Raw genomic sequence first — 17,305 nt, forward strand, 5'->3', positions numbered from 1 at the left:
AATTACTAAGTTGGAGTTTGGTTCTTTGACCCACCTTTAGATAGCTAACAGTGTTAAGAAATTCACCAGTCACTTAAATATGTATAATAGCATTTATGTATTGGGCTACATTCTCCAAAGTATCTGACAAGCAAACTATTCTTCACAGCACAACCCTATGAAACAATTATCCCCCCTAGTGAGGCTGAGACTAGAACACTTTATCAAGTGCTCATTTTACCTCAGCCTGTGTGCTAAGAATTAGATATGCTGCCTTTATATGTATCTGAAAGGAGAATGTGGAATAGGTTATTTTTTTAAAAAGTCATCCTAAATTTGTTGCAATTGATATGTAGTGTATGTTTTTGTTTGTATTACTCTGAATTTTTCTGCACCTTCCTCTGTGAGAAAGCTAATTTAGAACCTAACCCTGCATTTTCTGGGCACACAGAAATCCCTTTGGAGTTTATGGGGACTTTGATTTTTACATTCCTTGCTCATTCTATTCACCTGAATTCATCCTGTCTGATATATAAGGATGGAGTAGTTTATCACTTTGTTTTATATTGACTGAATATCCTAATCACAGTTGATTTGTGTGTTTTTATTTAATGTCATCTTCTCTGTAGTTGAGTTAAATGGTTGCCTGTATCTTAGATCTCTTGATTCAGTGGGAGCTTGACTGAGCCCATATGGAAGGCTTGCAGGATCAGTACACAAAAAAATCCTGTCATATCACATACCTGAGTTGTGAAGTGAACTTCAACTCCAAAGTACCTGTAGCTTTTGACATGAGCCTCAGGTTTGGGACTGTGGTTCCCAGGCTATGGGAAGAGTCCTGCATTCATAGCTGCCTAGAGAAACACCCAACAATAACCCAGGCTAGAGTGGAAGGAGGAAAGATAGCTTCAGAATGAAAGCTGAAGGCATCCACAGAACCTTGCTCAATGTAACTTTAGCTGAAGGCTGGAAGACTTTATATTTGCATGTTTCATGGCAAAAGGTACTGAGGGAGAGGGGACAGGGAGCAAATAATGATTTTTATGAATATCTTCTATGGAAGGGCTGTGGGGTCTCTCTATGGCCACTTAGCTCCATAAAAGCATTTATCTTTCACTCCCATCCACAATCAAAGAAGAAAACTTTAAATACAGGGTTGATTGAGCCATTGTATACACAGAACACAGCAACTTCTATATTTTGCTGCCAGGCAAATAAGCAGTACAACAAAAACTGGAAGTAGCCCACAAAGGAAAGACTGAATTTCAGTTTTATGATAAAGTACCATCACCTGAATGTGGTCATTTTCTGTTAGTCTTTGACTAAAATGTCTCAATGTGTAAGTGAACAGATTTATGAAGTGATGAATTTTAGGATATATACACACACATTAACTCAATGGAAGTTAGGGACCTAGCTCCCTTGGCCCCTTTGAAAATCCCAGCCTACCTCTTTAATAAAGATGTAGACATTTGGTGAAAGGAACTATTAGTCTTAAAACATAACACCTTTAAATAAGTAGTTAAGATAATATTATTTTACATTTGTATCAAGAATACTTGGAATTGTAAGTACAAGATAAGGAGAAGTGTAGAAATTTCAAGTTTTAAGTTTTTATTTTAAAGTCATAAATAACAGTGGTTTCATTTTTACCATGTATTGATTCCTGCCCCCCCCCAAGAACGGGGTATGAAGGTATAGTACCAGCTCCAAAAGGACTTTAAGTAAATTTTAAGATGACAACACTAATTAAATCATTGACTGGCAGTTGGATCCTCTTCACTTTTTAGGAAAAGTGAAAAGCATTTAACCCCCATCGCTGATTATCACTTTTTTTCTGCCTTTTAGCAATTGTCTGTTACATTTTATAGGCCCTGGAAAAGATTCTTAGCAGCATCAAACAGGACTAACCTGCTTCTCAGTCTTTCTGTACACAAGCACAGCAGCATATTAACTCATAAAATCACAAAGGGAAAAAACCAACTCAGTGGCAGTGTGTCCACAACAGTTTGACAAAAAAGTTTACTAATGTTTGTTTTCAATTCTCTGCAGATAAAATGTTTGCAAATACATCAGTAGTAGTCCACAAACATTTTAAACACTTTACACACGGATTCAGTAAACAATCAACATTAATAAATAGCACTTCCTCCTTCAAAAAAGTCAATTTTTGAAGAAAAATAAAACATTTGGCTTGCACGCAATTTTGGTGCACTTTGAATGTTAAAATCTCGAAAATGAGCACCTGCTCTTATCTACACGTTTTACCTAAAACAAATATGAACATCATGGCTTTCTATTAAAATGTTCAAATAATCTATTAAGAGCAGGAGTCCATAGTAGGAGCACTGCATTAAAATCCATTGCCTCGGACTTTTAGCAATCTAATTAAAATAAAATACCATGTTTTCTTTAAACTCAAATTGAAGATTGTTTTGTGCTGCTGTCTTGTGAGCCCAGAAGCTTTAGCCAAAATGAACCTAATTTTTGAAGTGATTGGATGGCCTGTATTGCAATTTCAGAGTTCTTCAGGCCCCTCATGATTCTTGGTGGGTCCTCTTCTGTGAGGCTTTTCCCTGAGCCATGTATTTATTGGCAAGGCTGCCTAAACAGAAACCAAAAAAGAAAGTGTCACATTATTGAAGTTGTAACCAAATAGAAAAACAATGATCTGAAAACAAAAACAAACCATGTTTCCAAAATCTTAAGCATGCTCCACATTGCATGTTCCATAGGGGGAAAAGAACAAACTGGACACACTTTGTCTGAGCCAGATTACATTCAACCGTGGTAAACTGAAGATTGACACCTCAACCTCTGACTTTCAGAGGGTCAGGGAACACCTATTCCTCTGCTGAAAGAGCTTTGAGTCCCTATCCAACAAAAATCAGACTGCTATAAGGTATCAAGCTTTGGGCATGCAAAAAGCAAATGTTTAATCACTAGTTATTTCTTAAAACTTGGCCACAATACCAGATTAAAATAGTTTTTAAACAAGTGAAACAGGTGTGTAAGGGGGTGACCGTTCTATTCTGCTTTTAACACTGAATTCAGAGTGGGGATCTGGTGCAACTATAGCTCCCCTACTAAGGGACCTTTTAATTAGGCAGTGGTTTTCATTGTTTTTAAAGCTCTCGCTTGAGCTTAACTATCCTTTGGCATGATCTGACTGCTATCTCCTACTCTGATTGATAGTTGGTTGATACAAAGAACCTGCTTTAATGCCCTGGCCCCAAAGAAATTAATTGATCCTGTGGATTTCTAGAGGGTTATTTGAAGGAGGTCTCACATATGGTCCTTGAAAGGAACACTCCAAGATACATAAAGACTCAAGTAGGCAGAAACAGGAGGACAGAAGGAAAAGAAATTGATACAAACAAAAATAGCGTACTCTGCTGTCACCCCTCACCTCCCCCATAAAAAACAAAGCCAAGTAACTATTGATGGTAAATAAAGAAATAAAACTAACATGTAGGGCAGAGCTGAACTGCCTCACTGGTTCTGCTGCCAGAGGGAAAAAAAACTTCTGGTAGACAAGAGGCTGGGCTTATCCCACAGGGTGCTAGCAACAAGTCTAAACTGCCTTCAGTATCAACACAGAAAGCAGAGCACCCGTCAGTGAGGACTGGGGGAGATGCTCAATTCCCAGAATATGCTTTTAGGTACTGTAATTTCAATTAAGAAATTCAAGTTACAGTAGATTCCGCTTATTAGCGACCCCTTGGTCAACAGGGAAACGTTGCCATTATCCAGCAGTTGCCAATAAGTGGAAGGTGGCTTTGCAAGGAAGGAAGTGCTGGTAAGTACATTCCCTGGCTGCGGCCTCCCTGCAGGCAGGACAAGGGGGCTGCGCTGTGCTCTCCAGGGATCAGGACATCCAACTGCTCCCTTCCCTGGCTGCAATCTTAAGAGAGCTACCATGCAGCTCTGGCATCCAGCTGCCTTCCAGCTACTGCCCTGCTCCCGCTCAGCTCACAGCCCTTTATCTCCTGTGCAGTCCCTGTGTAAAAGGCAGGCTTGCAAACCTGCCTGTGATGGGTGCGCTCAGCATGTCCCAGTGCCTCCTTTTCTGGCGGCAACTGTGAAAAAATGTTCTTGATAAGCGGCATGCTGCTGCAAATATCCAAATCCCACTAACATTAAAAGGTCAATGGGACAGGATTGGTCCCCAGCAAAATGTTGCTGTTCAGTGGAATCTAATGTACAAACCTGTTTGAGGACTCAGGAATACTTTTCCTTTTTGTTTCCTCTTCTCCTCATGTAAAAGTATTCCCTAAAAGAGAGACAGAGACAAAGATAGGGTGACCGGATAGCAACTGTGAAAAAAACGGGCCGGGGGGGAAGGTGGGGGGGAAGAATAGGCGCCTATATAAGAAAAAGTCCCAAAAAACGGGATTGTCCCTACAAAAATGGGACATCTGGTCATTCTACATAGAAATAAGCGAACATATAAAATTCAGCTATTAGGCAGGGAACAGTTCATTGGATTACAGATAAACAGCGTTGTACCTACAAAAGTGTACTGTAGTTGAAAACTGGAGCTTACTACTGTAAATGGTATTAAGTATACTAAAGAAGAATGTGATTCAGAAAATTATGTAGTGTTTACCTGATTTACTCTACCAGCATGTTTAACAGCACTGGGTGAAGAAGGGGATCCACATGAACCTTCTGACTTTGATCCACCTGAGAAATAAAAATAAAGTGAAAATTTACTGACAAGGTAAAAATATTACCTTCCAATTAGAAACTCCAACTTATCATTATCTATATAAAGGCACTTGTATGCATGCCTCACCCCCCATCACCTCACAATCTTTAGTGTATTCAACCTCAACACCCTTAAGAAGTAGGGAAGAACTATTATCCCCATTTGACAGAACTTAGGCACAGAGAGAGAAATGACTTGCCCAAGGTCACACAGTAAGATGAAGGGAGACCAGGGAATTGAACTTTGCCCCCTTACCACTGGATCATAGAGAACACTTTTGGGGCCACACAGAAAACAATTTCCAGAGTACAAAAGATTTATCAACAGGACCACCCTCTCCAACACACACATGTAATGACAGGCAACGGCCATCTCTGTGATTAATGTAGTTTTCATATATATTCGACAACTTCATCACCACACTTATATGCTAGAAGTGACAAAGGTCAATATACAGCGGGTCACTTGGACTGAAAAACAGCTGAAGCTGCTCCCACAGCAATGAATACACAGACATCTTGAATGCAGTAAAATATATTTTAGTCTTCACTCTCCCTACGTCACACTTCAGAGACGAGACAGAAATAAATTTTTAAGAGAAATGTGAATGAGGTATGAAGAAATCTGACCAGTTAGGTTTGGGAAGTGAATTCCAGGGGTAGGCATAGGATTTAAAAGAGACATGGAGAAACGTGAGAGATAAAGGTGGCACTGGCAGAATGAAGCAGGCATTGGCAGAATGAGGGGTAAAGGGAAATGTGAAAGGAGACAGTTCAGAGACACAAAGCCTTGACGGTAAGTACAAGACGTTTATATCTGATGCACAGTGAGGTGGAAAACTAGACAAGTGACTCAGGGTCAGAAACAGGGTGCAGCACAGATATGAAACTTCTGATTTGAGACTCTCTTCATGGAGAAGATTGATATGACAAATGCCGCTTTAAATGGCCAGGAAGAAGAGGAACTTTTTTCAGTGGCTTTAAATGCTCTGGGGGCTTATGTAAAGGTTCCAAGGAGGGCACCTTACCACCTCGGGAGATGCTGCAATTCTCTATTCCTTCAGAGGCTAGTGATTAACAAAGGGGGCACCCCCTCACCTTTTCTTAGGAAAGGGCTCTACTTTAAACGAGTCCTACAAAAAGTGGAAACTAGGTCAAATAAAGGATGAATATAAACAAATAACACATGTATGTAGAGACAAAATTAGAAAGGCCAAGCCGCAAAATGAGATTAAGCTACTAGAGATGTAAACGGTATCAAAAAAACATTCTACAAATACGTCAGAAGCAAGAGGAAGACCAAGGACAGGGTAGGTCTGTTACTCAACGAGGGGGGAACAACACTAACAGAAAATGTGGAAATGGCATAAGTGCTATATGACTTCGTTTCAGGTTTTCACAAAGAAGGTTGGTGGTGACTGAACATCTAACATACTGAATGCCAGTGAAAATGAGGTAGGATCAGAGGCTAAAATAGGGAAAGAACAAGTTAAAAATTACTTAGACAAGTTACGACAAAGACTCTGGTGGCACCTTAAAGACTAACAGATTTATTTGGGCATTAGCTTTCGAAAGCTTATTCCCAAATAAATCTGTTAGTCTTTAAGATGCCACCAGACTCCTAGTTTTTGTGGATACAGACTAACATGGCTACCCCTCTGCTATTAGACAAGTTAGATGACTTCAAGTCACCAGGGCCTGAGGAAATACATCCTAAAATACTCAAGGAGCTGACATCTGAGCCATTAATTATCTTTGAAAAGTCATGGAAGACAGGAGAGAGCCCAGAGGACTGGAAAAGGGCAAATATAGTGCCCATATAAAGACAACCCAGAGAATTACAGACCAGTCAGCTTAACTTTGGTACCTGGAAAGATAATGGAGCAAATAATTAAGCAATCAATTTACAAACACCTAGAAGATAATAAGGTGATAAGTAACAGGCAGCATGGCTTTTTCAAGAACAAATCGTATCAAACCAACCTAATAACTGTATTTGACAGGGTAACAAGCCTTGTGGATGTGGGGCAAGCGACAGATGTGGCATATGTTGACTTTAATAAGGCTTTTGATATCGCCTTGCATGACTGTCTCATAAAACTATAGAAACACAACCTAGATGGAGCTACTATAAAGTGGGTGCCTAGCTGGTTGGAAAACTGCTCCCAGAGAGTAGTTATCATGGTTCACAATAAGCTGGAAGGGCATATCAAGTAGGGGCCTACAGGGATCAGTTCTATTCAATACCTTCATCAATGATTTAGATAATGGCATTAGAGTACACTTATAAAGTTTGCAGACTATACCAAGCTGGAAGGGGTTGCAAGTTCTTTGGAGGATAGGATTAAAATTAAAAATGGATCTGGACAAACAGGAGAAATGGTCTGAAGTAAATAGAATGAAATTCAATAAGGACAAATGCAAAGTACTCCACTTCAAAAGGAACAATCAGTTGCATACATACAAAATGGGAAATGACTGTCTACAAAGGAGTACTGCAGAAAGAGACCTGGGGGATCATAGTGGATCACAAACTAAATATGAATCAACGGTGTAACACTGTTGCAAAAAAAGCAAATCTGGGATGTTGTAAGCAAGACACAAAAAGTAATTCTTCCACTCTACTCCACACTGACTAGGCCTCAACTGGAGTATTGGGTCCAGTTCTGGGCACCACATTTCAGGAAAGATGTGGACAAGTTGGAGAAAGTCCAGAGAAGAGCAACAAAAATGATCAGAGGTCTAGAAAATATGCCCAAGAGGGAAGATTGAAACAATTGGGTTTGTTTAGTCTATAGAAGAGAAGACTGGTGTGTGTGTGTGTGTTTGGGTGGGGGGTATAGAGGGGGGGAAGGGATGGACATAATAGTTTTCAAATACATAAAAGGTTGTTACAGGCAGGAGGGAGAAAATGTATTCTCCTTAACCTCTGAGGATGGACAAGAAGCAATGGGCTTCAATTGCAACAAGGGCAGTTTAGGTTGGACATTAGGAAAAAACTTCATAACATTCAGGGTAGTTAAGCACCGGAATAAATTACCTAGGGAAATTGTGGAATCTCCATCATTGGAGATTTTTAAGAGCAGGTTAGACATACACCTGTCAGGGATGGTCTAGTTAATACTTAGTCCTGCCATGAGTGCCGGGGACTGGAGTATATGATCTCTCGAGGTCCCTTATGAATCTAGGATACTGTATCTCAGCAGGATGATGAGGAAATTAGAGAAGGGACCAACCCAGCATACCAAGACACTTTGGCAACTGTCTCCTCTTTCAAGGAGGACCTGGCCTCATCCTAGGTGTTCCATGTCAGTCTGAAAGTCCTCCCTGAATTAGTGAGCAAATTTGAATGTGAGCAAAGTAGCATTCCCCCCACAAGATAATGACAAAGGCTGCTGCAGGAAATGGATCCCCTCTGCCTGGCTGCTCACTTGAAAAGCTTCATTTCCATATCCTGTTGAGTAGTAACCATTTGGTGCTTATTGGGAATGGTTTAAAACCATTTATGGGGGAACTTGTCAAATACTTAAGCTTATTCAGAATGCAGTAGTTTAAGATGAGAATAGCTCTGGGGCCAGCCTTCGTGGAAGTACAATGCACTGAAATGGAATCTAAAGTTAGAAAATGGAGCTAACAGGGATTCTGAGAGAAGTGGAAACAGCCTCTGGAAATAGGAAAACTAACTCTTCTCCACACTGCATGGCCCAGATCCTCAAAGGTAGATAAGCACCTATCTTCCATTGATTTCAATCTAATTTAGGAGCCTAAAGACCTTTGAGGATCTGGGCCATACAGCCTCTTTTCTGGCTCTAGTGGAAATCATGTCTCATTTTTCTAAACGGGGTGCGCTTTAAGGCAGGCGGAGGACTAAGAAGGGAAATTAGACAATTGCATCTTGTCCCCTTGAAAAAGGAAGGTTCAGTACTATGTCAGTATATTTGATGAGATATTAATCCAGACCCATTTAGTCAATCTCGTTAAATACTCCAAAATGATAGGGTCTGTTTAAGATGTCTTAGAATGTATCGGGGTTTCATACCTGCAGCTCCTTTATACTGTGGGCACTCTTTTTTAATGTGGCCTTCTCTCCCACAGTTAAAACAACGTTTCTCTCTTAAGTCCCTGTCCTCCTGCCGCTTCCACTTCTCTGCTGACTGCCTGGAAGACTTCTCTCTTCCTGTGTCCAGTGTTGCTCTCCCTAGTTTGTTTTTCTGAGGTGTACATAATATCGTTCCTTCCTTCATTGAGGTATCTTTTTCCTCTTTGCTTCTTTTCTCGTTGTTCTCGATGTACCTTTGGTTTTTAATATCTTCATGATCATGTCGTCGTCTCAACCTGCAGAAGCAAAACAGTGACATAAAAGCAAATAGGCTCTGTCAGATGAAGAAAAGAAACTTTGTGTTAAATAGTATATTCTTAAAGAGGATTTATGTGACACGCAACAAAGATGAATAAACGTATCTGTCTTTTTCCTAGAAGTCTACGTGGTGGGAGAACCAACATAAAATATTAAATAAATTTAGTAATATTCATTTATGTAGTTGAGGAAAAACTTTCTGCTGAACTCTAATGGAAAATAAGAGCAATATGTAGTAAAGAAGCACCATACAATCAACTATGGCGAAAAAGCAAGACATCTTTACAACCAAAGTGTCTAACTCTAGGAGGAATTTTCATGGATTTCTCATCGAGCTGTACAAACTTCTTCCCGGTTACAAAACCCTAAATATAAAGTACTCAGTCCACAATTAGAGTGGTTTAAGTTTTTTCAAATCTGGACCGACAGCACTGTTATACAAATAAGAAATGCTAACTTTTAAACATGGTGGTTTCATATTACATACTGTATATACACAGAGACGCATCTAAGGGAAAAAATTTATGACGTAAAGCTCAAAAACCCCCTCCACCATACAATCAACCATGGCTGCTGCAGTCCATCCACTTAAGAGAAAGGCTCTAAGCAAAATGCTAAAAAGAAATTTAATATAATTAAAACTGGAACCAATGGTCGGGTAGTTTCAAAAATGCTTGTGTTTCAGAGCCACTTAGAGGCTTTTGAAAATATACCCGATATTCTTTATTTGGGACTTCGGCTATGCTACATTTGCTTAGGCCAGGGTGCATGGATTCTTAACCTACATGTCTAAGCAATATCCATTTCACAATTCACTAATCAAATATAAAACAACAACATCATACAGAAAAGGATACGTCAGACAGTTTCTGCTTGCGTTCCTGATTTGCTAGCTGCCAAGAAAGTGTTTTGTTGCTGCTTTTTTAAAGCTTGTTGAAGGTCTTCAGGCCAACTGGTTCCCCCCAAAATAGGTTTGTTTCATGTCTGTAGCATGGCTAGGAATACGATTGAGTCACATTTTCCCTTCAGGAGGCAATCCCTTACTGCAAAAGCCCATGTTCTTGGAGTCAGTTGGTGAAGAACATTATCTGATCAACACTGGACTATTTTCTCCTCAGACATTTAAGCGGTTCTGCTCAAATTTTCTAACTACAAGGATGAACTCTAATTTCTGTTACTTTTACATTTCTATCAGTAATCCAAGCCCCTTAAACACTGGACTCTCCACTTGGTCAATTTTCAGTATCTCTTGAATCCAACATTTCAGAAATTTATACAAACCCCTTGTACTACCAAAACCACACAACCCTTAAAAATATACGTACTTTCTCCTCAAGGGACAGTCTTTCATGAAGTGTCCAATTTTACCACAAATTCTGCAGCATCTGTCATTTGGGGCCAGTTCTCCTTCTGTCAGGACTTCTGGGTCAAAGAAGTATTCCTAAAAGGAAAGAATGTAGTGTTGTGCATCTATTTTTTTTTTCCCAAGATTTGGAAACCTAAGCCAGCTATGTCAAGTGCTAGTGTAGACATGGCCTTTTTGTTGGTCAAGGGAGTGAAAAAAAACCACTGAGAAAGCTACCGCTGCTCATTCGGGGTGGATTTATTTTGCCGGCAGAAGAGCTGTCTCCTGCCGGCAAAGAGCAGCTACACGGGAGACCTTTCAGTGGCGCAGCTGTAGCGGTACTAGTGTAAACATAGCCTAAGCGTGAGGCCGTATTAGCACAAGCAGCTCCCCAAAAGAGTGTAGGTAGGTGTGCTTTGTATCACTCCATTGGGGTGCCTACTGTAGAATCAGGAAGGCCATTAACTGACCACAGCTCTATAAAGAACCCAGTTTAGCCTTCTTGACCTCCTTCGTGGCCATGAACATTATAGTCTGAATGAGAACAAAGTTACAGCCATGTTCCACTCTCTGTAATGGGACTGCAATTCAGAGCTGTATAACATGGTGACAGGTGAGGGCTTCTCCTAACTCGCTCTCTGACACACTGCTGCTTTGCTCTAGGACAGCCTGTTTAACACAACACATTTTAGACTAAGCTGTTTGGGGTAGACGACGATTTACTCTACGCTTGTACAATGGAGCCCCAACCTGGTTAATGTTAACAGGTGTTGCCACAATATAAGTGTTAAAAAAACCAAAACAACCCATCAACAACTTAGAGGCAGAAGCCGAAAGAACCACCACGATGGAAGTTACCACTGAAATTTGAAAGGAAACTCCTCATTTCCCATGCATAAATTACCAAGTAGTTCTTAATAGAGTGCAACTGTTTTCATCTGAGTCATGTGTGAAACTTCACAGTAGGTAAGAGATTTAGATACCAATGTAGAGTGGGTGTGTATCGCTATATTCTAAAGACACTTACCATTTTTGAGGGATATTCTTTAGGAAATCCTTTTATTGGGGTACCAAATACCCTTCTGCCATTGATAAAAGCCTTCATGATAAAATTTGTCACTAGGAAATAAAAGAAAAAAAAATCAATTGTCTAAATAAATCAAGACCCTCAGCGGATTTGTGGAATGCTTGTGGACCGGGTAACTTACTTTTTCTTGATAAGCCAGCTCCAAGATTGTGGTTCAAATCAAAGGGATCTGTGTGAAGAAATCTGTAGGTATTACTAAAGTCCATATGAAAGCGAACTATGAACCAAACTGATTAATATGAACACAAACAAGCTCATGTTGCTATTACTGATGCAGAATCAATACACTGAAATTGATTTCTCCATATCCTGAAAGAGGATATATTCAGAAGACAGAATCTCAGCAGTCCAGCTATGAACCAAATTGACCAAAATGTTGAAAAAGAGCAATTTTTGAAGGTGAGAGGAAACCCCTCCCACCCACGCAACCTTTCTATCAAAGTTAGATGAGCTAGAAAAACAATCATTTTCAGCTTGTCTGCAAAACATACTAGCAAATGTCATTGTTAGTAACTAGCTTTTACATTCATCTCTGAGTCTGAAGAATCTCTGAGTCTGAAGGATCAGGGAAAAGATTACACAGTGAGACAGACAGACTATGGACTGAATTCCAGTTTCCTTAACCATTCTGATCGTCAGCCCTCAAACAAACAAAATAAAATGTAAAATTCGCTTTTCAACTTTATTTCAGTTGAAAAATAAGGGCTAAATTCCAACCCGACTGAAGTCAATGGGGGGGGGGGGGGGGTTGTCCCTAACTTCTGAGAGCCAGGATTTCACTCAATGTACTTAGCCGGAGGAAATATCCTAATCCAGCAGGATGAAAAAGTGAAAAACAACATGCGACAAGAGCAGATTTATTCAAATGGGTTTTAAAGCAATTCCATCCATCAATGAGTTCTGTATTAATTCCTACAATACCTTCAATAACAATATATTTGGAGGTCCACTGCTTCTTGAAAGTTGTAAGCAGATTTTTTCTTCTGATGCAGATAACATGTTCTTTGAAATCAAATTCTTCCGTGTAGAAGCGGAGCAGTCCCAGCCATAGCTCCCCAACAGATTCAGTGTTTGAACCATAGTCTGGCCAACAGGCTGGCTGGAAGTTAGAGAGAAAGATTTCTTCTTCTGAGATTCAGCGATTCAGACAGATTAAGCAAATGCACAGTCATCATTTCAGAGTGTTAGATTACACATAATTGTAATTGGTTATACACAAGTGTGGTTTAGAGTTACTCTAAATCACTTTCCATCCTTTTATATAGTTTGAAGGTTAATACTCAAATTTTGCTGTTTAAATGGTCGGTGGGTATTTTTAGTGTGAAGAGTAGCAAGCAATGTGTTGCTTCTTTTTAAACAACTTGCTGTTTATTTTTGATAGCATGCAAAATTGATATGCGTATTGTTAGTTTACTGTTAGTTTACTGTTCGGCTGGGTGCCCCTTCAACACAAAGTTATTCCATTGAAGGGTTATGTCACTTATCATCAGGTAGGGAAGAAAGCAGCAGTATGGCACGTCGGTGGTTATTCTTTAACAAACCTGATAGGATTACTGTTGAATGCAAAGCATTCAGGTTTTGCAAAAATATTTATTCACAGGTGCACTGGTCTCTTGTACTGTAGACAACCAACCGTGTTATGGTAGCTTGACAGCACAAAATTGGGATTTCCACACATTTCCATTATATGCCAAATAGTTTTAAGTGAATGGCTTTATCCCCTATACCGCCTTGGAAATCTCAGCTTTGAGTGTTTTAAATAAACTCAGAGATTTATATTTTGGAAGGTCGATTGTATTTTATTAGGCTAAGCCAATAAATATGAATATGTACAGTTCTATACAAAAAGAAAAGGAGTACCTGTGGCACCTTAGAGACTAACAAACATATCTGAGCATAAGCTTTCGTGAGCTACAGCTCACTTCATCGGATGCATTCAGTGGAAAATACAGTGGGGCGATTTATATACCTAGAGAACATGAAACAATGGGTGCTACCATCAATCTCGTTACAGTGTGTATGGTAACACCCATTGTTTCATGTTCTCTAGGTATATAAATCGCCCCACTGTATTTTCCACTGAATGCATCCGATGAAGTGAGCTGTAGCTCACGAAAGCTTATGCTCAAATACATTTGTTAGTCTCTAAGGTGCCACAAGTACTCCTTTTCTTTTTGCGAATACAGACTAACACGGCTGCTACTCTTGAGTTCTATACAAAAGTTTCCTGGCATGCCCTTTTACAAAGAAGATACTCTGCTTTCAAGTTTCATGCTTGGCTCTCTGTCTTGAGTAACATTACTCTTTTCTCCTCCGAACAAAGTATCATGTCCTAAGGCATGTGCTGTTATAACAGTATCTGGCTCCACTTAACAGCGGAAAAATATTTAGCAGATTCTTTTAAGCACATTTTCAGCATAGTTCTAAACACATTTAGATTACTAAAGCAAGGTGCTGAAGTATCGCTTCACAATTCCAATTGTAAAGGCTGACACAGCTAGGTCCAATAATAGCTGACATTTTATATAACTAAATGAGAAGCTCTCATTTTCAGCCCGTATGTAAAACAGATTAGCAAAGGTCGTTGTTAGTAACTACCTTTTACATTCATCTCCTGCATTTTTCAAATACATGCCTTACCAGAGGTTAGTTTCACTTTACAGAGTTATTGCACGATAATGCTGTATGAGAAAAGTGAATAGAAGACTCACCAACTCATCTATTTTGTCAAAGAAATAAACATTCCAACCATCAACTAAAATTTCAGGCTTCTTTGGCTCCTTGTAGATCTAAGAACAGAAAGTTAACTAGTTAGAGCATGGCTGTTCAGACTTGATGATTTTGATCCCTATTTTGGTCAAGAGTGCACCAAAAAATATCTAACTGGGACCAATTTATTTCTTGACATACGGTACCTCTTGGAGAGCAGGAATGACTGGTGGATTTCGCTGCTGAAGAAAATAAAGCACCATAAGAGTATACGCATAGGAGGACAGGCTACCTCGAGATGCATCTCCAATGTCACACATCTGGAAAGAGAAAAGCAAATTATAAAACTTTTTACTGTGGCTGTTATCACTTTCAGAGTGCCTGAAGTGTTACTCACCTTTGTAAAGACTTTCATTGTGTAACACAGATATTTTACTCTGGAATCAATGGCTGCATAAGAGGACAAGAGTCTTGTGTTATGCAGGGCCTGTAAATAAATAAGGAAGTCAAGTATGGGAAACGGCGTGAGGTGGAAAAAGTGGTAGTTAGCTAACGCCTCTGATCAGGGAGGCTTTGAAAACAACCTATTTCCTTGAGAGGAGCACAGACCTACAATGATTCACAACCACTTGCACTTGAAAAGCTTGCATCTGTATGAGGGCTGTCGATTAATCGCAGTTAACTCACACGATTAACTAAAAAAAAAAAAAATGAATCGCGATTAATCGCACTGTTAAACAATAGAATACCAATTGAAGTGTATTAAATATTTTCAGATATATTGATTTCTATTCCAACACAGAATACAAAATGTACTGTGCTCACTTTAGATCATTAGTTTTGATTGAATTTGCATTGTAAATATGAGAAACCAAAGAACCAGTATTTTTCAATTCACCTCATACAAATACCCTAGTGCAATCAATCTCCTTATCATGAAAAAAATACAAATGTACATTTGTGTGTTACATAACTGCACTCAACAACAAAACAAGGTAAATCTTTAGAGCCTACAAGTCCACTCAGTCCTACTTCTTGTGCAGTCAGTCGCTAAGACAAACAAGTTTGTTTACACTTACGGGATATACTCTGCCTGCTTCTTATTTGCAATGTCACTTGAAAGTGAGAACAGGCATTCACATGGCACTTTTATAGCTGGTGTTGCAAGGTATTTATGTGTCAGATATGCTAAACATTCATATGCCCCTTCATGCTTTGGCCACCATTTCAGAGGACCTGTTTCTATGCTAATGACGCTCGTTAAAAAAATAATACAGTAATTAAATTTGTAAGTGAACTCCCTGGAGGGAGAATTGTATGTCTCCTGTTCTGTTTTACCTGCATTCTGACATATATTTCATGTTAGAGCAGTCTTGGTTGATGACCCAGGACATGTTCGTTTTAAGAACACTTTCACAGCAGATTTGCCAAAAGGCAAAGAAAGTACCAATGTGGGATTTCTAAAAATAGCGACAGCACTAGACCCCTGGTTTAAGAATCTGAACTGCTGTCCAAAATCTGAGAGGGACGATGCATGGAGTATGCTTTCAGAAGACCTAAGAGAGCAACCCTCAGATGCAGAAACTACAGAACCTGAACCACCAAAAAAGAAAATCAACCTTCCGCTGGCGGCATCTGACTCGGATGATGAAAATGAACATGCGTCTATCCGCTCTGCCTTGGATTGTTATCGAGCAGAACCCATCATCAGCATGGACGCATGTCCTCAGGAATGGTGGCTGAAGCACGAGCATGAATCTTTAGCGCACCTGGCACGTAAATATCTTGACACGCCGGCTACAACCGTGCCATGCGAACATCTGTTCTCACTTTCAGGTGACGTTGTAAACAAGAAGCAGGCACCATTATCTCCTGCAAATTGTAGCCAAACTTGTTTGTCTGAGCGATTGGCTAAAGTAGGACTGAGTGGACTTGTAGGCTCTAAAGTTTTACATTGTTTTATTTTTGAATGCAGTTATTTTCTTGTATATAATTCTATATTCCTAAGTTCAACTTTCATGATAAAGAGATTGGACTACAGTACTTGTGTTAGGTGAATTGAAAAATACTATTTCTTTTGTTTTTTACAGTGCAAATATTTGTAATCAAAAAGAAATAAAGTGAGCAGTGTACACTTTGTATTCTGTGTTGTAACTGAAATATATTTGAAAATGTAGAAAACATCCAAAAATATTTACATAAATGGTATTCTATGATTGTTTAACAGCACAATTAACCGTTTTAATCGCTTGACAGCCCTAATATGTATGAATATACATGTGTCTGTGCGTGTACAAATGTGTGAGCACATACACTTTCACCTATTTACAACTTAAACTGTTAAGTGCACTGAATTAAAAGGCACACGCTGCAGTTGTTTGGAGCTCAGCAAAACCACTTACCGAGTTCTGCACATTAAAACCTGTTTTATTCAGACAGGAAGCGTTCATCAGGAGAGCGCGGTTACCACCTGCTCTGGTGGGAGGAGCTTATCAAGATTCTTAACTTTCATCTGCTCACAAACAATATGCAGAAGCATCCAAAAGGTAATACCTCAGAAGAGTGAAGCATCAAGCTACTACTGTATTTCTAAGGCATGTGGCAGAGCATAAATTCTGGGGCAGTTCCTAAACCCACAAATGCAGTTCATCCCAGAAATGCAGGCACTACCAACTGACACATACAGACGCGTAACCTGACGAACAGGCTTTCACCACACCTAGCATTTAAAATAATCTCCCTCAGCTGATACAGAGACTTACTGTCTCAATGAATTTGCTTTTGAAGTCTAGAGTCACTGATTAAATAGGTTTTTTAAAACATTTGGCCACGTACTTGGGACATAAATTTTGCTTCCATGGAGAATGTAACAAGGCGAGCCGGGTTTGGGACCATTCTCAAAGTCCTGCTAACTGTAGCACCTGGGGCTTTTCATAATCCAGATAATCTACGGTTAAAACCCTCCAAGTTAAAAAGGCTTGTGTGGCCAGATTTGAATCTGGTAAAAGGAAGATTGTTTCCAGCTAATGTTTTCCACCTTTCACCAGCCTAATTCTCCAGAGCATAGCGTGCAATGGAAAGCGACTTATTTTGTTCGAGATGAGACAGCCCTGATACC

At 39.6% G+C, this 17,305-nt stretch overlaps 1 protein-coding gene across 2 annotated transcripts in view; it reads right to left on the reverse strand.

The window, feature by feature from the left end:
- Positions 1-1,576: 1,576 nt before the first annotated feature.
- The window catches only part of TUT7 (terminal uridylyl transferase 7), a 45,290-nt gene continuing 29,561 nt past the window's right edge, over positions 1,577-17,305 (reverse strand). For both annotated transcript variants that reach the window (XM_048849792.2, XM_048849793.2), the window contains exons 19-29: positions 14,585-14,674; positions 14,394-14,507; positions 14,190-14,267; positions 12,400-12,577; positions 11,600-11,647; positions 11,419-11,510; positions 10,372-10,487; positions 8,729-9,024; positions 4,589-4,665; positions 4,189-4,252; positions 1,577-2,584 (exon numbers count right to left, since the gene is read on the reverse strand). In XM_048849792.2, coding sequence (XP_048705749.2) covers positions 2,517-2,584; positions 4,189-4,252; positions 4,589-4,665; positions 8,729-9,024; positions 10,372-10,487; positions 11,419-11,510; positions 11,600-11,647; positions 12,400-12,577; positions 14,190-14,267; positions 14,394-14,507; positions 14,585-14,674 — 1,221 coding nt within the window. In that variant the 3' untranslated portion in view covers positions 1,577-2,516. The remainder of the gene's footprint in view (positions 2,585-4,188; positions 4,253-4,588; positions 4,666-8,728; positions 9,025-10,371; positions 10,488-11,418; positions 11,511-11,599; positions 11,648-12,399; positions 12,578-14,189; positions 14,268-14,393; positions 14,508-14,584; positions 14,675-17,305) is intronic.

The sequence above is a fragment of the Caretta caretta genome, chromosome 5, assembly GCF_965140235.1.
Source record: "Caretta caretta isolate rCarCar2 chromosome 5, rCarCar1.hap1, whole genome shotgun sequence".
Taxonomy (NCBI): Eukaryota; Metazoa; Chordata; order Testudines; family Cheloniidae; genus Caretta; species Caretta caretta.